Source organism: Glandiceps talaboti, chromosome 5, assembly GCF_964340395.1.
Source record: "Glandiceps talaboti chromosome 5, keGlaTala1.1, whole genome shotgun sequence".
NCBI lineage: Eukaryota > Metazoa > Hemichordata > Enteropneusta > Spengelidae > Glandiceps > Glandiceps talaboti.
In genome coordinates, this window is record NC_135553.1 from 6,426,976 (window position 1) to 6,450,000 (window position 23,025).

At 34.2% G+C, this 23,025-nt stretch overlaps 1 protein-coding gene across 1 annotated transcript; it reads left to right on the forward strand.

Moving 5' to 3' along the window:
* Positions 1-191: 191 nt before the first annotated feature.
* Positions 192-20,117, forward strand: LOC144435680 (centrosomal protein of 112 kDa-like). Its single transcript, XM_078124286.1, has 28 exons — positions 192-288; positions 2,499-2,629; positions 3,280-3,346; positions 4,579-4,696; positions 5,940-6,117; positions 6,208-6,271; positions 6,995-7,101; positions 7,782-7,885; positions 8,545-8,611; positions 9,193-9,332; positions 9,623-9,722; positions 10,127-10,245; positions 10,370-10,513; positions 10,965-11,119; positions 11,532-11,661; positions 12,004-12,096; positions 12,464-12,603; positions 13,166-13,301; positions 13,961-14,068; positions 14,391-14,573; positions 14,816-14,959; positions 15,352-15,438; positions 15,877-15,939; positions 16,556-16,608; positions 17,217-17,313; positions 18,378-18,467; positions 19,241-19,306; positions 19,747-20,117. The coding sequence occupies exons 2-28, from the start codon at positions 2,521-2,523 to the stop codon at positions 19,876-19,878; spliced, it is 2,994 nt and encodes a 997-aa protein (XP_077980412.1). The 5' UTR covers positions 192-288; positions 2,499-2,520; the 3' UTR covers positions 19,879-20,117.
* Positions 20,118-23,025: the final 2,908 nt, after the last annotated feature.

The window sequence follows — 23,025 nt, forward strand, 5'->3', positions numbered from 1 at the left end:
AGAATTATTGCATTAATCATACTGTTTATATACACAGGCTGTCTAGATCTTTTCTCGTACTTTGCGTGAGTTGCTTTGAGGTCAACGAGTCTGCGTAATTACGTTTGACCTTTCGTCAACGGCCAACTTTGAAAACAAAGTCGTCTGTATCTACTCCGGTGTGTACAAGCAGTCCTGTCTGCATTTACAGGTATTTTCGAAGATCGGTCTAATCCAGTAGGCTTTCCAGGACACTTGTTGAAGAAGGGTTTTTTTTGCTAGTGGAGAATACTCAAATTTTCTATTTAGGTAAGATGATAATAACGCTAATGAAATTTTAATTTACTCGAGTCGTTGATCTCGGCTGCTAGGGACGCCAGCCAAGTACAGTAGGCGGGATCGATGTCGGAATTGTTCGCCTAATATTGCAAAATTCTCTAACTTTAACACCGTTTTCTTTCATGGTGTATATTTCATTGAATCAAAATTAATACTTCATCAATTCTGTTTTCTAATATCCTCGCAATACGATGTACAAAACTCATTTAAAGTGTTGACACCACTTCCGGGTTGATGGAAACGGTTAGTGAAAATATCTCTGGCAACAAGCCAATATCATGAATATCTGATAAAGTACAATAGAGTCAAAATAACGTTCTCGAATTCCACTGAACTCAACCTTCGTCGTGATTTCTACTACAAACCAGTCAGAAGAAATGTACGTAAAGTAGTTTATATTAATTATGATTTTGTTTTGATATTTCGTATTATACGGAAGACAACAAACACTGTGTGTGCTCCTCACTTGAACATGTACCAGTGTGTTACAGTTTAGGCGCAAATTCGTTTTAAAGGTCGGCAACATGTCTGAAGCATTGTGCAAGTTGATAGTGTTTATCGTAAGTGAACCAGGGTATATTTTACGCTTGGAAACGAAAAAGAAAAAAGTAATTCAGTTACATTAACCATGATAATAGATCTATGCATTAACTTAGCTTTTTTAGTGATTTCCTGAACTACACCATTTGGGTAGATGTTATAAGCAAAAGATTTTCACTTTGGAGTCTTTGCACATATAAATGTACATGTTACACAACTAAGACATTTTATAATAACTTTCATAATTTTTGCTGTCAGGAGAAGTTTTTATTTTATAAACTCCCACTCAAAATAATTGGAGAAAGTGACAAATGAGTTGGAATGCAACATAATTTCTAATATCAACTGATTCTGACCACTATTTACTGCAGCAAAGTCTTTGATATTTTTGCATATTTTGATATTTATCTCATTTTTGTCTCATTCATGCAGTAAATTACTGAAAGTTCATGTCAAAGGATCAACAATTGAGTGTTCCTTTCACAAATTCATGAGAAGAAAGTTAACTTCATAATTTTGATTAAAATTGTGTAATCAATGGTTGATTTGCTGGTCGATCACACTACTAGTGGAAAAAGAAATATTTGTTTTCTTTTTAAATATTTTTTTTTTTTACTTATTGCAAAAAAAATCAATTTTGTGTTTAGCACTTCTGGGATTCATGGACAGTAGTTCTGATAGTCTGTGTGTATATATGTATATATGCTATCAATGTTATGGAATCTTCAGTAGTTTTAATTTAAACACTACTGCGTTACACAGTACAAGATGTGACAACATATCATTTGTAGAATGCACATCATGTATACAGTAAGGATCTATATATAATCTTGTAATGTGTTATACAGCTTTACCTTCAGGCCATGAAAAAAACAAGCTTTTTGTTACCTAACTTTTGTTCTTCTAACTGTGTCATGTTGCATTTGAATGCAAATGTTGTTCACATGGAAACAGACACTTTTAAAGTTAGGAGATGGAATTTCATTGTTGAGCAGAAGATACAATAGTGTAGTCATGGAAGACTGATCCCCAGATATTATTGTATGTAACAATAGATTAATGTTACCTTACACTTGAATGAATTCAATTGAAAATTGCGATAATTTATGAGTATACTGACATTTACATTTGATTATAATGCCACACTACAACCAATCACACAGATGAACTAAAATCTGGTGATAGCAACAGAGATTATAATGTTTTGAGAACCAAGCCGACACCATAGCTGCCTCTACTGCTGTGATCTCTAGCATAATTTTGTCACTGTGCAGAAACACTATGGAGGTTTGAAATTTTGGTTTGGTCATGTTTGTACATTTGTTGGTAGCTTGCCAATAGATGCACACTTTTCAAACTTGTTCAAGTTTCTTTACATTAAATTCATGTTTAGGATCACAGTCAAACCATTGTTGTAAACATTAACCTCTTTATTGCATTGCTGAGTAACATATGTTCCTTTATTATTTTTGGTGCATCTTGAAAATATATGCTCTGACATGTCAGAATGTGTAAGAGTGTAGAATGCAGATGGACAACATTATGATGTTGCAGGCCAATGTATCTGTACCCTATTCATATGTATTGAAATTACAATTGTTAGTAATTTGTTTGTTTTTCTGCTTTCATTCACTTCACAGAAACTCTCCAAATATCAGCACCATGGCTAGCATGGAATCTACCCTAGAGGTGACCAAGAAACTAGATGAAGAATTTGACCAACATTTGACAGACATGAAACCCTACGTACTTAGACTACCCCATAAATCAGGTAACAATTTCAGATTGATATCTGTCACGTGTTTGATACAATGCATAACTGATACCTAGTAATTAGTCAGTATTCAATACACTTTTAGTTTACCTTAGTTACTCTGTGAAAACACAAGCATTGAACACTTGAAGGCCTGACATTGCATAGCCTAGATGAAAGTGAGTTTGAAGATTGCATTTATGATTTTACCTTGTTGTCTTCATGTTTTGGTTTAGGTCAATCTTGCTAGGTAAAGGTAAAGTTAAGGTTAAGGTGGTAATAGCTGTAGAAGACAAGGGTGTGTTGAGAGAGACTAGATTTTTACTCACTATCTAAACAGAAACACCCTTTGTCACCTATAGCATTATTGGTTTTACTGTTTGGATATCATGATTTCATAGTTCTTGACTCTCTGAAAGTTGAAGACATTAGAGGTGTTTTGTCAAGGTGAAAGGGACTCAATGATAGAATATCTAGGATGATAATGTACATAGTTATGTATTCAGCAAATTGGTATATTATAGCTTCTTATGCTTGCCACACCATATTGCTGAATAATCATAAGTGCACAAACTTTTTTTCAAGCCTGTCATTAAGTGCACAATCAGGGATCTATAACAAAACATTCTGGGTTAGAGAAGTAATGATCAATTTATGTTCAATTTCAGAACGACAACGTTGTGCCCTGTGGATCAAGAAGCTGTGTGAACCTCCAGGGGCAGGTGTTACTGGACGGTAAGTTTTATTTAGTGTTATAGACAGAGGCCCTCTAAATCCTGAAGCAAACTATTGTTGAAATTGTCATTGAGTGACTGGTACAAGTTAAGCTACTACATGTTCTGTGTAGTCCCAAAGCCATATATGTGAATGTATTTGAGTTTACTTTGGTTACAGGTGACACCTTCAATGGTGACTCCTCCACAAGAAGTAATCATTATACACTTGAAAGCCAAAATTATGGTGGCCAAGTAGTTGTACTGACTAAACATCAGGACAAACCAAGTGTCAGATCACAAAATATAAGGACAATTTGGTCTTGGATATCATTAGCAGTGTTTGAAAAGACTGTTCTGCAGGAAGCTTAACTATCATTTCAAACTGACTATCAGAACACAGTTTTGATTATCAATACCATGCTGGTTGTTCATCCATTCCCTATTACATTCTATAATTGCTTCAAAGTTTGAAGTTCTAGTATGCAAAAATTGCAGAAAACGCTGAAATAGTAAAGGGGTAGAAACAAAGTTTACATTCAGCCATCATGGAACAGAGAACACTGTGATTTAGGTCAACTAAGGGTCAGGTCACATATTGGTTCGATATGAATGGGGACCAACTTTGGGCATATCTTGTCTCTTGACTCAGGACTTGTTACTGTAAAAGTGGCACACACTGAGTTCTAGAATAATGTTAATCTTGATGAATACTTTTGTTAGCACAATTGATAATCTAGCTGCTAAACCCAGAGACTACCTGCTTACTTTAAAAGTGACCAAAGATCACCACTGAGGGTGTTAGGCTGTACCCAGACAGATGTACTCTCACTTTTCAACTTTATCGGGCAACCCCAAAAGTGCAGATCCAAGGCCTTAGTACTAGACTACACAATTGAATGCATGCGTGTAGTATAGATTGCTATGACATTTTAGAATATGTATACAAATTTATTGGTATATGATCAAATAAAATATTTATTATAGCTAAATACTAAAATATATATATATATATATATATATATATATATATATATATATATATATATATATATATATATATATATATATATATATATATATATATATATATATATATATATATATATATATATATATATATATATATAATCAGCTTGTGCCCCTTTATGTATAAATAGGCACTAACTGCAAGCAGCAATTTAAAAAATCTAGATTCAGTTTATATATGGTAGGTCTTTCTATTCAATCCTGTCTTTCTATTTATTTCACTAGTAAAAACAGGAATCTATATGCTGAGTTATTGGTGCATATGCTAAAAAGAGGAGTGTTGGAAGGGCCATACTCCCACAGACCAGACCCTGGACCATTGCCTACATTGCCAGCATACATGGTAAGTAAAATCTGCAGCTTGGATAACAAAAATTTGGTTATGAATCATTTTTTACAGCCACAGTTGGTATCACTAAGTACAGATGGGCTGCCAGACTTTCAGAGTGTGAATCAATAATTTAAAAGGGGTATCTTCAAATTTTAAAGTAACATTAATGTTTTCAAAATAATATGCAAAATAATGTTTCCTTGTATGAATGGTCCTGTACCATAAAACCCTTCAGTCAGAGCTTTATTTGTAGACCTTAGTAATATGGCTCACATGTCTAGTTTGGACTTCTGCCACACAAGTAGTGGTGCCTTTGAAACCTGTCTGTTACATGTGTAAACCTGTGTCAATGAAAGTCACAGCAACCTCTTCTCCAGGTAGTGCACTGCATTGTTTTATCGATTTTGTTCATAACTGTTTTAATACAAGACACATGCATAGCTGTGAATTCACATCTACTTTCTGTTTCTGTTGACTTGGTAACACTAATAAGTATCACACCAAGTTGTATTTAGGTATGTTTAACTTTGTACTCAATACAAAGGATAATACATCATCCATGCACTAGTGATTTCCATCATTACCTTCAGGTCTATTGACAACTATATTTGCACTGACCTACCGTTAACAATTGTTGACAAAAATCAGTCAATAGATGTCCTACATCAGTTTGAAGTCAAGCAGATAAAATTACACCATTTGTTTGTTTCAATGAATGGAAATTACATTGCTTCTTTTGTTGTTGTTCATTCACAGCCAGTCTATTGTTCTATTGCTCATTTCATAATCAATCTATTGTTTCATTGTTCATTTCATAGTCAATCTATTGTTTTATTGTTCATTCCACAGACAATCTTTTGAAATTCTATTGTTCACGTCCATCAATATAGTGTTTCATTGCTCAAGTCACTCTCAATCTATTGTATCACTGTTCATTTAAAAGTCAATCGAATGTTTCATTTCACAGACAAATTATTGTTTCATTTCACAGTCAATATATTGTTTCATTTCACAGTCAATCTATTGTTTCTTTCAGTCAATCTATTGTTCCATTCACAGAATCTATTGTTACAGTTCAGTCAGTGTTTTGTTTCATTTCACAGTCAATCTATTGTTCTTTTCTTCATTTTAAAGTCTTATCATTTTCATGAACCACAGTCCATTTATTACTTCATTGTTCATCTCACAGTCAACCTAGCTAATCCATTACTTAAGTAAATAACATCAACATTTCTGTTTTAACTCTATTACACAGTCCATTTATTTTGACGAATCAAACAAAGCCAAATCTTCGGAAGCCAAGAACCTAGATGAAGAAGGTCGATCCCCACCAGACTGGGTACAAGGAGAACTAGGAGAAACGTTGGTAGCCTCATCACCACTCTCTTACCTAAGCAGTACTAGACATTTGGGAGAGCCTTCTTACACAAGCAGTACTAGACATTTGGGAGAACCTTCTTACGCTAGCAGTACTAGACATTTGGGAGAGCCTTCTTACGCTAGCAGTACTAGACAATTGGGAGAACCTAATGCTTCATCCACTATAAGGGACAGATTTCATGCTGTTGTGGGTTCACCAAGAAGAAGGTAATACCATATAGCCAACACAATCACAACCAGCATGCAAATATGAATAACTCTAAAAAATTATTCCCTGGGGAGGTGGGGGGGGGGGGGGGGCAAAATTTGAATATTTTCCAAATAACAAATTTGATTTGTATGTAAATGAATTATGAAATTATTATACCATGTATTTCTTAATAGATATGGGGCTTCTGCCTGAACAGAGAATGTACATCAGGTTCTATGTCAAAACCCCCAAAAAATAAGTTATCTGGTTTGAGTTGAAAAAAATGGACTCTCACAACTTGAGTTCCATGAATTGAACAGAAGTCAGACACATTGTCTACACACATAAAAAGTGAAATAAGTTCCAAAAACACATTTGGCTATATGGTATTATATTCATACATGATAACTGAATAAATCATCCAGTTCTTTAATGTTAAAGTTCATCTCATCAGTTCTGAATAATGTTAAAGGTGATCTATCGCATACAGCCTACTACTACTAATATTTTAATGTTTGTAAATATTGGGACACATCCTGCATAAAACCATAACTAAAGACAAAACTAAAATAATCATCATTTAGCTATCAAATCAAACCATTTTATGCATTACACAATATCATAATTTAAAATTGAAAAGGCTATAAGTTATTAACTCCAAATAATACATAGACAATAAATGTAATAACTTAATATTAATGATATATTTCAATGGTTATGAATGAATTATTTGTATTCAGGAGAACACACACCATTGGTAGTATGGCAGGTGATCAGGGAATGATGCCCTCTATGAAACCATTGTTGTCAAGAAGTGCTGATGACAAAGCTCCACAAGTCAGACGAAGTCACCATTCCAGTCCTTATAAGGTAGGTGTCAGCTGTGCTTTTCATACATGGTAGGTAGAGTTTGAAACAAGTCATAGTTTCTGTACAAAGACAACCAATTATTTGTTGAAACCAAAAGGCATAGATAGAATAAAAGGTTATCCATTTTCATGGTGGGATGTTGTGTTGTTGGATTCAAGACATGTCATATTGTGAAAGACTGTTCCATGAAAATCACCCCTAAAGTTTCATGGTACGCCGTGCTCTCAGTGAGCCATATGTTAGTAGCCATATATATTAATATTGATAGCATGATAAAATGAAGTCCTCAGTTAAAACCCTTAGAATGACATGTACACTCTATGTCTATTTTATGGTATCATCAATGCCCAGTCATGTTTCCCACTACATTGTATGACTTCAGGGCCCTCACTGCCATGATGGTGTATATTACTAATATGGCATTCCAAGGTGTAATTTAGATGCTGTGTGTTGGGAAAGTGAAAAAACTTGCATGGCTCCAGGGCCTTTACTGCCATAATAGTATACACTGACATGATTCTATGGGTTAATAGATGCAGTGTGTATGGATAATTTGTATAGCTCCAGTGTCCTTACTGTCATGACAGTGTATACAAAAGATCACATTCTATGGATTGATGCATGTTATATATATTATTTATGTCAATTAGCAGGAAGATGCCCGTAGTCGTTACAGACCCTCATTTACATTTTCATCAGATGAAGAGGATAACTCAGACAGCTATAAGAGAACAAAATCTCCTCCACCACAAAAAAGTGATGTAAGTTTTAGCTAATAATCTGGTCTTAATACTTACCAATGGGTCTCATTACCGCAAAAACATTACAATTCCCTTCACAGGACAAACTAATTTTAAAATATGAAACTCAGAAGACACATACACAAAGTTGTTACTTCATCTTAGAGGTTAAAGGTTATACTAGTATGAATACTTGACTGGTAGAACTCGTTTAGAGAAACAGCACCCTCGATGTCAGTACTAATTTCAATACATTGAAGTATTCAAAGTGTATAATAACTAACCCCCCCCCCCAACCAGGCAATATCAATACTGAGGTCAGAGAAAATTACAGTATCCACAATATTCCTGTAATATGAAAATACATGCTTTCATCAAATTCTTCTTAGAATGAGTGAACTGTGAAAACATTTCTTTCTAAATAAGTAAAGATACACTTTTACTTGCAATCCTTCCAAAGCGTTTCTGGACAAACCACAGTCTCAAAAACTAGTCAACATTTATCCGGTAATGTGTAGAATATATCAATGAATGAATGAGAATGTATACCTTAATCTGTTCTAATGTAGCCCTGAATCTGTGCTTATAAAATGTTTATGTGAATCTTGGCTGATAGAATGGATGATAATGTATCCCTGAATGAGTTCTAACGTATCCTGAAATCTGTGTTCATGTTACAGGAGGATAGATACCTCCGTGACTGGAATCCAGTGGCAGCACCTGTAAGACCAGGAGTAGCTAGTAGAGGTAATGTAATGTGATTGGTTCATAAAACAGAATTCTATTCAAGGCTAAGTGGTCAAGCTAGAAATGAGGCATTGTGATTGCCTAATAATGTAGAATTCCACTCAGTCCTAGGGGGTCAAGTAACAAATTAAGCCATGATTGGCTAATAATGTAGAATTCCACTCAGTCCTAGGGGGTCAAGTAATAAATGAGGCTGTGATTGGCTAATAATGTAGAATTCCACACAGTCTACTCAGACAAATAGAGAAAGCAGGAATGAGCAAATCCACTTGAAATCTGGAAATCTCGGACCAGTGACTTAATTAATCTAGTAATCCTGCAAACAAATCTAGTGGTCTGACAGACTAGTTGCCATCAAGAAAGAGTGACTTAGGAAAATAATCGGTCCCCCACCTCAGACCTCTGGATTTGCTTATCCCCAGAAAGATATAATTATGTCTCCAGCGTTCTTTATATACAACCAAGCAAATCATCTCAGCTCATAGCTTACACTTTTTAGCTCATGGAGTAATATGAAAAAAGAACTGGAAATATCAAGTTAATAATTCCATATCCATATTTTATTATTTCTTTGTCTACAGGTGCGTCATCATTCAGAGATGAACATAGCCTAGTTGGTAAATATGAAAAAGAACTAGAGATGAAAACCAAAATGTTGGAAGCCAAGTTCCATGAAGAGAAATTAAATATGCAAGAAAAACATGATGAAGCTATTCAAAAGGTTGGTTGTTATTACAATTAGGATGAATCTAAGGATAGCGTTTAGAAATTTGGATCATACAAAATTGATTGCTAAATTACTGAATTAGTCTAACTTACAGGTATACCCAAGCTGAGTTTATACAATTTAGGGGGGAGGAAGGGAGTGGGGGTCATTTTTACTGCATATTGCAAGGTACCTATACAGTATTCTTCTTACTGAAGCATACTTAACCATCATTGGTGGCAGAACTGAACCATAATGATTTGAGGACATTCAGTATATGTATACTATATTTCCCTTTGTGACAGATACTTGACAGAAAGAACTTGGAAATAGAAGATGTTAAATCTCACTATCGAGGTAAAACCAAAGAAAACGAAGATACCATCAAGAAATTAGAAAAGAAAGGTGAGAGATTTATGATGATGATGGCCATTGATAAACTGTAACACTCAATAATTTGATTATCTTCTTTTAGCTTGCAATTTTACCTCCATAGATTTACAGGGGAAGGAGGACACTGCAAGAAATAGACATTTTCGTAAATTTTGGATTCTGTGAATCATGTCATGATTTTTACGCCACTTACATTACATGCAACTGAAACACTGAATTTAAACTTGTTACGCATTCATATTTTCATTGTTCATTGGAAGTCCTTACCATGGATATACACTCTTATGGGTGTCAGCAGACATGCATATGTAATAACAGAATATAAATATTCATGATTGGTTTGTCCAACTTGTATCACCCCGTTCAGACAATTTTTTGTATCTGACATGAATTGTGTTGTTTTTTTCTGTATCAAGTTCAAACCATGGTGAAAGAATCTACCATCATTAGAGAAAATAAAGACAAACAAATAAAGGAACTGAAAAAGATGGCAGAACAGTCAACTCAAAGTTCACAAAATGAATATGAGAAAAAGGTAAGGTAATTTACTACTACCCAAATGAAAATGTAATTATTTACAAGGTGATGTAACACCTAATCTTCCAGTTATTTCAGTTTAATTTGAAGAGAATTTTTTTTATGCTGCCATTTCTCCCCAGCTTCATGATGCTGTTGCAGACTTTGAACAAGATAAATTTGAAATGCAGAAGCAACACACCAAAAATATCCAGGAACTGCTAGATGATACAAATGCCAGACTTCAGAAAATGGAGAGTGAATACAATACACAAGTAGAAGCTAATGTAAGTATTCACCAAATATAGTCATAACTAACTTCATTCTCCAAATATGGTCAAAACTGTGTACATTTACCAAATATGGTCATGGCTGACTTCCTTTATCAAATATGGTCATGACTTACTTCTTTTACCAAATATGGTCAAAATACAGTCAATCACCACCAAATATCAAATTTTGATAACAGATTGTTTCAGAAAGTGCCTACATGGTATAGATTACATAGATGCGTGACTTTGTTATTTTATTTCCATTCAAAAATAGGGAAACAGGAGACTGTATATTACAAATAAGTTATTTTTAGTATGCAAATCAGACATTGCATTTTTTATTCGCTTTGAACAAAATCATAATTTTTGTCTATGGAAGGATAAAAGATAGCGAATGTTTGGTGAATGGCAAGTTTGTCTAATTTAAAAACTGACTGATAAATGTAATCTACAATATCCATTGCAGGGAAGCGTCATCAAAGACCTAGAAGGTCGTATCCAGCAACTAAGTCAAGAAGCCGAAACACACAATGCAACAAGAATTAAACTGGGCCAAGAAAGAATGGAGTTGGAAAGCAGATATAACAGACTCTTTAGTGAAAATGATGAACTTAAAGTCAAGTAAGTTTTACATAACCACCAGCTAGTATATAAAAGGATTGATGACAAATTTGTCCAGCTGTAACAATTATTACACTTACATTCTTGCATTAATTTATACCACATAGTTTTTGTGCCCAATGGAAAGTGATGACAGACATAAGAGGAAATGAATGTCAGGCTAAATACCAAATATGGTTGAATCCAGAATCCAGAATCCTGTAGCCCATTCACTTGATGCATCAACTTCGGAAGGAGTACTGCTGTGTAGCCTGTTGTGTTTTAACCATAAACTTGATTTTAAGTTGCCAAACAGTTTTCTGAGTTTATCACCCACACCCTTGTGATGGCAACGTCATTCTTACAAGGCAGATGCAGACTATTTCATTCCTTGTTGTACCATGTATTTTTGATGTCTATTTACTCTGTGCAGGTACATAGCCCTAGAAAGAGATCATAATCGTATCCGAGAAGACCACGACAGGGAAATACGACAACTAAGAAACAAGACTGATGCCAGTGTTGAATTTATGAGACAAGAACATTCACTATCGTCAGCCAAGGTAAAAACTTGTCTTGCATTACAAAAAGTAGACATTGTTGTATTTCTATACTCCCATATGCAAACAGAGATATGCTGTCTTTGATGAGACATCTTAGATTTATCTTAAAAGTACCTTCAAGTACAAGTGAAATCAGTGTGCTCAAGAACTATGTAAATTTTATGCAGATTAGATGGGACAGTGCTTTGTTCATGACCACCCCATACAGAATGGTTGATGGTTATCATCACTACAAACATTTGTATACTGTAGGAATGTAGAAAGTAGAAATATTTTTTGATCTAAGTCTTATTAGAATTGACTACTTTGAATCATTGTATTTCTCTCATACTTGAATTTCAGGCAGGTGATATGATCCGAGAACTAGAACAACAAGTCATGCAGTTGAAACAAGCTTTACAAGAAAGTGAACACCAAAGACAGAGACAACTCAGGGTCAGTCAGATAATAAAGTGTTACTTGTGTTGTTTGTTTGTGTGTGTGTGTGTGTGTGTGTGTGTGTGTGTGTGTGTTTGTGTGTGTGTGTGAATGCATGTGTATTTGTGTATGTGTTATGTGTATCACTATGTTATATATTTGTTGTGCATATGCATATATTTGATAAGTGTGTATATGTATGTTACAGTTTGTATGTAATGTATGTATGTATGTATGTATGTATGTATGTTTGTTTGTTTGTTTGTTTGTTTGTTTGCATGTCTTTGTGTCTGTGTGTTCCAGTTTCTATTCTAATCTTGATCACAATGCCATACGTTATTATATCAAATAACCTGTCTTCATTTGTACACATGAACTTATTCAGGAACTAGAAGCAGTACAGCAACAAGACAAGATGCACCTAGAACACATGAATGAAAAGAAAGTCCAAAGTTTAAAGAATGAATTGGAACAAGAAAAACATGATTCTCATAGAAAGATTAGGAAGCTGGAAGAAACTGTCAGGTAAGGATGAAAATATTATCAGTTTGATCATTATGGCTTGGTTGTGGGTTTTGCAGACCAAGGTTGTACAGCAGAAGGGCCAGACTTCAGGAAAACCTGTAAGCCATACTACCGAGGTTTATGGTATATCCCATGCAGTGGCACAAAAACATCATTTGAATTACATAATCACATAAATTGGCCGTGAAATATTATTTTATTCAAAAAAACGTAAAAATAATAAAGAAATTAAGAAAATCAAATCACTGAGCACGTCACTTGCCATGTTTGGACAAAGTGGGTCAGGGTGAGGTACGGAAAATTATTGCTTGGGTTCGATGCACGTGCTGTGCTCTCCATTGAATTGCATTGGAATTGATATTGGGTATATGATAAGAAATGGTATTGTATCATAATGATATATACAGTCAGTAATATGACATGATATCATGTGATATGTTATACGAGGTGATCTAGATGAGTTTATGTTCATTATATCTAAAACACAGAGATTTCCTTCTTCAGAGAGAAGGACAAATAATTGTTAAAGTTAATCAAATTTCTGGTTATGTTTGCTATTCAGGGAGAAAAATGAAACTATAGAGAGACTTACAGAAACTAGCAAAATACAAGCCCAGCAGTCTGAAATGGCTTTAGAGGACTTCAAAAGACAGGTGGAGTCAAACTCAGGGAAAATGTTTGATGAAATGAAACACCAGGTAAGAGAGTTTGATTGTTGTGAGGAGTTTTTCATTCACTCTGTATTATACCAAAGGTTGTTTGAATGAATGTTGTTTAACTACCATTGGTTAAAGCATAAATAGTCGGGGGGTGGGGGTTCCATTCCATCCACTGTCTATGGTTAAAGTAAGATTATGTCATCAGCCTGTTTAAAACCTACCACTGCCTTTTGATTTTTGATTAACTTAAAAAAGGTATGGTGAGATTTTGACTACATTGGTTGCTAGGTTTACCCAGCCTTGAAGCAGTAGGACATGATTGTTATGTACGGTATTTAGTAAAAGTAGTGTACGATTATTGACAGAAAACATCATATTCATCACAGGGAGTTTAGTAAACAGTGCCATAATAAGTCTTTTCCATATATATACTAGTGTACAGTACTACGAGGATTTACGGTGGTGTTGATGGGAAAATAAACAAATGAACTTCATTGTAAAATGTACCATGGAATACATGTAAAACATTACCATACAGTTGAATTTAGTACTCCAGTACTGGTACATCAGCTTTATCACATTATTTCTAGTATAATCTAACCGTTGGTTCATATGTCAAAAAAGTTTAGCTGCTATGGTTGTTTATGTATTCATGTTGAATAAAGATAATGACAGTGGTAATATAATTTGTTTTATAGATGGCTAGAGTGGAGTCTGATCTGACAAAATCCAAGACATTAAGGGAAAAACAAGCCAAAGAGTTTGCAAAACAGATGGAGGAACAAACACACAGACATGACCAAGAGGTAGATGTGCTTTCAATCAATTAATCAGTCAATCAGTCAATCAATCAATCAATCAATCAATCAATACATCATTTTTGGGGTGATCCTCATCCTTACTGAGTGTAGTAAAAATTGTCTCAAAATCAACCAACAGGACTAGACAACAGACAGCAAAATTGCATCGATAGTGTAATTACAAGCTGTATGTGGAACTATACCAACCATACATACTTTAGTTGCTAACTTAAACCACAATGGCATCAAGAGATTGACCACACGTGGACAATTCTATTAGAATTTGTGATTGTGTATATTGACCAGCTCCATATCATTTTCCTTTCAGGTTGCAGAATTGAGATTAAAGTTTGAGCAAGACAAGGCTGTGATTCTGAGAGATTATCATGCAGAGAGAGAAAGTCTACAGAGAGATAATGAAGAAGAGGTTGCTAAGTTGACTGAGAAAATGAGAAATAGTTTTGAAGACCAGGATATTAGATCCAAAGATAGACAAGAAAGAGATGCACAGGTGAGGTTAAAGGTCAATAAGGTGTGTGTGTGTGTGTGTGTGTGTTTATATTTGTGTACGTGTGCATGTGTACATGTATATATACTAGCATGTGTGTGTGTCTGTGTATATGCGTGTGTGTGCGCGTCATGTGTGTATGTATGTATGTATGTATGTATGTATGTGTGTGTGTGTACGTATGTGTTTTTTTCTATATTTTTCAAATGTTGAAAAATGAACTTTTTTTTTTCAATTTCCTATAGACAATAGCTGAATTGGAACAGCAAGTACGAGAGCTGAGAGAGGAAGTTATTCAGTCCAACTCTCTACGCAAACAACAAATAGTGGAACTAGGTTTGCTAAGAGAAGAAGAAAAACAGAAAGGTGTACGGGAACATGAAGCATCCGTAAGTATTCTAAAATCGATGTCGACTTTGAGATTTATAAAAAAAAAACAAAGTATAGGTTAGACCTGATGTTCAATTCTCATCACAAAATGTAAGAAATGTATTTTGCCATGTATGAAATACAAAGTACACAAGCCCAGTATTTTCATCTGCTGTTCAAGCAGGCTAATATGTGAAATGTATATTACCGGACACTACTCACTAGTTTTAAAGTTTAACAGATCATGCATTAAAATAATTTATAATTTAGTAAGTCAGAAATGAAACTCTGATATCTTTTAAAAACCATAGATCGTATAACCTGCAACAAAGATTTCACCTGTTCTTGTCAACTTTAATAAGGTTGAATACACCAATTTTCTTGTACTTATATTTCCCCTATTTTATTCCAGCTAAGTAAAATGAAGTCTGAAATGGAACAACAAAGGTTACAATTACAAAGAGACCACAGTGCTCAAATGGAGAAGGCTTTAGAACAGGTTAGAATCAGAGATTTGGGCTGTGCCAAGAATTGATCACAGGAGAGATGTATCATGAGATAGATATACAATTCTGGTCTATTCAAAGTTGATTTAGTTTGATCATTCTTGGTATGGGTTATTTTGTCTGCTACACTTACGTAATGGGGTGACAGTGGTAGTCAGTAGGGTTTTTTTGTTTGGTTGGTTGGTTTTGGTTTTGTTGGGGGGGGGGGGGGGGGGGTTAATTTATTCCACCACCTTGTCAGTGGTTTCATTTGTGTGTTGGTTCTGTTTCATGTCATGTCATTTGCAAATGTATATTTACCGGTAAATTACTAAGTAAAATATTTTCTCCCAGTTTTAAGACAATTTCATGTGACAGGGGACAGAATTCACTACTGTAACAACAAATACACTGCATGTATTTTGATAAAATTGCATTGTTTTGATTCGTAGACAAATGGAAGACTTAAAGAAATAGAAAAGGAGTACACACAGAGACTGACCAAGTCAGCAGAGGTAAGAATACATCATAACTATTAGACATGAAATTATGACCATATAACACCAATCATAATCAATGCTTCAATTGGCTTCCTGTTATCTACAGAATTCAGTTCAATACCCTCCTTACATAGAAATCAACTAATGATCTTACCCCAAATACGTTGCTGAACCCATTCTGTACAGCAAACCCTACGGGAGCTCTACACTCAAATCATGGACTTACACTCAAGGTTCCAAGAACTAGATTTAAATACCTACATTGATTAGTCATTTACCTATGCTTTTGTAACATATCTCTTTGGAATAAATTATCAGTTGTTAGCAATACTACAACGAGTATTGGATATTTGAGACAAGATTCAAGATTTACGTTTTGTCACGTAGAAAGCATAGATTTATGTCTGTTCAACAGCAGGAGACATTACCAATTGATCCTAGGTGCTCTATTAATCTTTTTTACCATATCACATCACAAGAAATACATACTGATTGAGCTATCAATTAATTTCAATTATTTCAACTTATTATTTTATATTTTAAATAAGCAAGATGACATTTGCATAACACGACATCAGAATAATTCTGCGTTTGTTGTTAATTTCATTTCTTTGTCTTGTATTCTTTTTAGACAATATCTGAACTTCAAATTATAATACAGAGTCTAAGAGAAGAAAATAACTGGTAAGGAGAGCTCTCTGTGTTTTCATTTTCGAGTGAAAAAAAATAGCATTGATGCTTTCGTCTGCTGTACTTGAATTTGATTTTGTTATGCAATGTGAAATTGTTTTATTTGACTTTGGCATTGTGTTATTCAGAGTGAGATCTTAAAATGGCATATATGATTTTACTCGAATGAAATATTCATGTATTTAGAGAGGCATAGTTTGGTTTAGGATTAAAATTTATGTGTTGTCTGACAAAGCTATAGAAAACAGATAGTTTTAGACAAGACTAGTTCCACTGAACTATTTGCATGGTCCACATCAGATAACAATTAATTGTGTATTTCTTTTGTATTCATTTTGTATATTTGTATCATATGCATGTTCTTTGAAAGTGTAACTTATTTTTGTTATCTGGTGAAATAAATTTCATTCATTCATATTAGTCACAAAAGATTGACCCTATTCCTTACGGTCCCACTGATAAGATAACATGAGAACCTGGGATTGAATCCCTAGCCTTTAATCTCAGTTTAACTATTCTGATATTAATGTTCATGTTGGTATCAAAATACCTCTGATGACAAAAAAAAATTAATTCTTGTATTTCAATGTTATTTTCTGTAGTGCCAAGTTGGAGACTGATCGTAAAATATCAGAAGCCGTAAGAAGTGTTGAAGAACAAAAAGAATCCATGAAAAGTCGACAGTCTAATTTTATCAAGGTCAGTAATTCATTAAGAAACTATGGTAATATAATAACTTCCACAGGATCATGTTAAAATAGCAAATGTATGTATAGTCCATACACTCAATGCATTTCGCTGCTGAATGGAGAAGGGTGGATTGACTGTATGTAGAATGGAGATGGGTGGATTGACTATGTAGAATGGAGAAGTGTGGACTGACTGTATGTATGTAGAATGGAGAAGGGTGGACTGAATGTATGTAGAATGGAGAAGGGTGGATTGACTATGTAGAATGGAGAAGGGTGGATTGACTATGTAGAATGGAGAAGGGTGGATTGACTATGTAGAATGGAGAAGTGTGGATTGACTGTATGTAGAATGGAGAAGGGTGGACTGACTATGTAGAATGGAGAAGTGTGGATTGACTGTAGAATGGAGAAGTGTGGATTGACTGTATGTAGAATGGAGAAGGGTGGATTGACTGTATGTAGAATGGAGAAGGGTGGATTGACTATGTAGAATGGAGATGGGTGGATTGACTGTATGTAGAATGGAGAAGGGTGGATTGACTATGTAGAATGGAGAAGGGTGGATTGACTATGTAGAATGGAGAAGGGTGGACTGACTATGTAGAATGGAGAAGGGTGGATTGACTGTATGTAGAATGGAGATGGGTGGATTGATTATGTAGAATGGAGATGGGTGGATTAACTGTATGTAGAATGGAGAAGTGTGGATTGACTGTATGTATGGTATACATTTGTATTCAAGCTATGGAGTTAGGGTTATGTTAGGGATGTAAATAGAACTAACTCTACTGTTTCTTCACACCAAACTCTGTGATATTTATTACGATAACACTGTTTACTCCCCTCCTGGCATAACAAGTACTAGTAGTAATCTTATCCCAAGCATAGTTTGAATAGCCAGGTCACCAACATCAGCTGATGTCAATTTAAGCCCATAAGACTTATACCCTCTCTATACTTTTTTAATAACTTTACTGTAAAAGATAACATAACAGAAGTGGCCTGTACTTCATACTTGTCATATGTTATTTTCAATGTCAAGTTCACATTTTTCCCTCTTTTTGTTTACAGAGCTTACAAATTGACTTGGATAGTCATAAAACAAAAGTCAGACAACTAGAGAAAAGATTACAACAGAAGGAGTTTGATGGACAGGAAAGGGTAAGAAGTACAGTAGATGTCCATTTCATAGATCCTTGCCTTTGGGTTCATATTGTACATAAACCTAGCCTTCTAACACTCAAATGAAACTTTGTCTCTGAGCAGAAATGAACATGATTTATGTAAGGCTTTTTTCCTAAATTATGAACTGTGGAATCATTCAAATATATGTCATATTTAATGTTATGGTTAGAACTTTGGATGAATAGGAGCTATGTACGTAGTGATCACATGTCTCAGACAACCACTGGACTTTAAGTACACAATAGACAACTTGAGAAAAAGTTTATGTTTCCAGCAGTGTCTTATATCCAGGATGGCAGGATTAGTCTGTCTCACCCACACTAGACTAGATTACTGTAAAGTGTAAGTACACACTGTGTAGCAAATATACAGTAAGGCATTGAGAGACACATAACATCCATACATTTTGGTGCTCCATGAAGTCATTCTTTTAGTGTTTTAGGTACATGATTACGTACCATGTCATCTGTCTCAACTTTGGACACGAACATGATGAAACTAAAATGTGGTTTACTAGTCATGGTTTGCTGGTTCACAAGCAAATTGTACGAGTGATAAGATGATAACACAAAGACGTTGGTTAATGAATAATATACAAAAGTTTCAACTTCTCAAAATCAACTCTGGTAGAAGTTTATACATGTCAAACACTGTGCCAACATTTTGACAGCTAAAGGGTATGAGACACATGAGGGGTTCCAGGAATGTAATAATCTTTACAATATGTGTGGCTGTGTTTTTCTTTTCAGATCAACCATCTAAGACAAGACTATGAAGACAAAATTAAAGGTCTAATTCCAAATGAAATCAGAGACGTAAGAATTTCAATATACATTATTTGCCTGTATAAATTGTAGTGTGTAATGTAATATGTGTGTGCGTGTGCTTGTATGTGTGTATGTATGTATGTATGTATGTATGTATGTATGTATGTATGTATGTATGTATGTATGTATGTATGTATGTATGTTGTATGTATGTATGTATGTATGTATGTATGTATGTATGTATGTATGTATGTATGTATGTATGTATGTATGTAATAAAGTATGTATGTATGTATGTGTATGTATGTGTATGTATGTAGGTAGTAGGTAGGTAGGTGGGTATTTAGGTACAGATGTGTGAGGTGGGCAATTCTGTAGTACATATGTCTTTTTATGCATGTATGTAAATTCTGACTGTTTCATGCTATGTTTACTCTTTCTTTCTTCAAACTTTATTTGATTAAATTCTGATATCATATCTGTTTTAGCAATTGGAAGACACCATCTCATCATTGAAGTCACAGGTCAACTCTCTACAACAACGTGCCATGGTACTACAGGAAGAACTAGATGCTAAGAGTAAATATTCAATGGGCTTTGGTTCACCAACAAGAATATAATACATGATGTAAAATACAAGTAAAATTGTAAGAGACATACCAGTTGCCAAATTCTCATCACAATTAATTCAAGATAGAAAGGTTATAAAATAATACCAAAGGCAGTATTGTACCTTAATTTCATTAAAGTAATCTCTTTATTAAGTTAATATAGTTGTGATAACTTTGAGGAAGCTCCGTAACTTGTTTAGTCAAGTTTGTATACTTCTCTGTGAATATCATCTTTGAATCGAATAGCGCCCTCTATAGATGTGTGTGTAAACACAGCACGCTTTTGTTTTATTTTGTCATGATGAGATTTTTCAAATATATTATTTATACAAGGTATTGCACTTTCTTTTAAACTCCAATAAATGAAAATAAAACAAAAGAGGGACCTTATTTTTGTCTAACAAATTGCATCTCTTGGATATTGTACAAGCTGAAATACCATTTTATGTGTAAATATATAAGATTTGTCTTATGAAACACTCTTCTATTTAAAAATTAGCATGAAATTTAGACAAATAAGAATAATTTGGTCACACCGTCCAGGCTATTTAAACCAAATTCTATCGTCGAAAAGAAGTTTTATGAAATGGGTTAAAATATAAAGCATGGAATGATGATTATATTAGCTCTCAAGTAAGTTTGTTTGTTTTTTTGACAATTTCTGTTTGATATTTGATATTTGATAGTGGTCATTTTGTCAATATACTTCATTACTTTAGACTCTGCCAATCCTTTCTTTCAAATGAAATGAAAACAGTAACACCATAAAAATATTATGTTCTATAGGCCAAGGATTCAATCCCTGGATCTCGCATTTTAGTGCTATTTTATCAGTGAAGCCACAAGGATTACATAGGATTATTCTTATCTTCTATGGCTCTGCCAGACAACTTTTTTTTTTCACACCTAATTTTAATCATAATCCAAACTTTGCCTTTAAATCTGTATTGCTGCATCAGTTATAGCTGTAGGCTATGAGAAACACAGGTGACGAATACGTCTTTCATAAATTTTTGTATGTAAGATTGTAAAACATTTTTATGTCAGTTCTTCTGTATGTGTTGACTTTATTTTTGATATTTTGAGATGCTGTATTTTGCCTTATTTTACATTGTCAAATGAAACTTTTTATGTTTTTCATATAAACTGTTCATTTTAAGTGTTTCAGGGAACCAGTAATATAATTTTCTATTTTGACCAAAATAGTTATTGTGTGTTGTTCACTTCATGGTATTTCTCATAGTATTCGAGTAAAGTTTTCCTTGGGAACAAAAACACTATTTTACCCATTCCTTAGAGTATGACAAACCAATCATATTACATTCTGTATGCATGGTGTTTACTCTGTTATTTGTATGTCCAAATTTTGTGAGAGTTCAAACTGTCTTTGGGACAACTTTTTTGTGGGTCAACAAAGGAAGTGATTTATACTGTACTCCCTATACCCCAAGGACAATAGATTAGCCACATAGTAACTGTGCATTTTTACTGCAACAATAGTTTTCAGTCTTGTAATTCATTTTGTCCCAGAAGAAGTGCCTTTTAAAAGCAAAATATGTTCATGTATAGTTGTGTTTATTGCCAAAAGATATTTAAAGAAACATCCTGATACTTAAAATTCACACATCTTTGATAATACTCCCACCACACACACACACACACACACACACACACACACACACACACACACAGAAGAGTCTTTAGTCTTTATATTACTAATGTGTCTTGTTGAGTCATATTATTTTTCACATGCTTAAAATTGAGCTATGCAAGTGTTTAATCTTTATAAGTGTATACATCGTTATTATAAATCTATGCATTTCTGAAAGAAACTGTAGTAGTTTGCATTTATATATAATAGTATTTGTAATATTTTGTACTTTCTGAAATAATATAAGTATCGTTGACGTATTCTTTTCTTCAAAGATATTGTCTTTTTTAATTTTAAAAAAATTACTTATTTTATTGTAAAACCAGTATATTTTGTACAGTGTATGATTTGTTAATAAAATTTGTAGTTTATATTCACAATCAAACTGTTTTGAGTTTTGGGTGTTCATTTTGTATTAAAACCAAACACTGAGGTAATGATATGAGGCTTACATAAGTAAACAGTATTTGTGTAAGTATAAATGAACTAATAAACCTAGTTATAATATACCTAGTGATAATGCTGTGCCATGATTCGCTAGAATCAGTCACGTGATAGGAAAATAGAATAACTATTTCCCTAGGGAAATAGTTCCATCAACTTTTACATGGTCACGTGACCACCGCGCGTTCACAGGTCAAAATAGCGGCTTCTGACGATGTCGTCTGCCACCGCGAGTTCACAGCATGAGGTATATTATAAAACACATATTGCCTGGCCTATATTCGGGCTATAGCACCCGTTCATTACCCCCTCGTGACTGTGAGTTACCACAATCACATGTTATTTCCCTCTGTCTTTGGCCTCGGGAAATAGCATGTGATTCTGGTAACTCACAGTCCCTCGGGTGTAATAAACGGGTGCTATAGCCCTCATGGCCAGGCAATATGTGTTCACTATTGAACGTGTAGACATGATTAACTACCAAAACAGAGTGGGTATAGAGTTTCAGTTAGGCAGCATGATGTTTTTTACAAGGTGTTTTGTTACAAATTCCATAAAACAAAATACAGGCACTGATGGCATGCAAGCATATAAAATGATACATTTTATCTCACTGTGAACACAAATCAATATAATTGTCACAAGGAAGAGTCAAACAAAACTGTTGATTTGTGTTCACAATGAGATAAATTAAAATGTGATATTTCATGTGTATGCGCTATCAGTGCCTCCCTTTTGTTTTTGTAATTGATAACAAAAAACATGTGAGATGTAATATCCGATATCTTTCAAACTTGGCAAAAAGATGACATATCATATGGGTTATATGCACATCACTTTGCATTTTAATATATGCAAATTTCACCAAACGGCGGCCATATTTGTAGTTAAAAATCAATATTTCCTGCATAACTCAAAAACTGTAAAACATAGAGACTCGATTCAAGTGTCTACTCCCATGTTATCAGATGCAAGCTATCTTTTGAGACCTTGACCTTTTCCTTCAGGGTCAAATATCAAAATCAAGACAATTCCTGTCTATCAGACACATTGCAGTATTT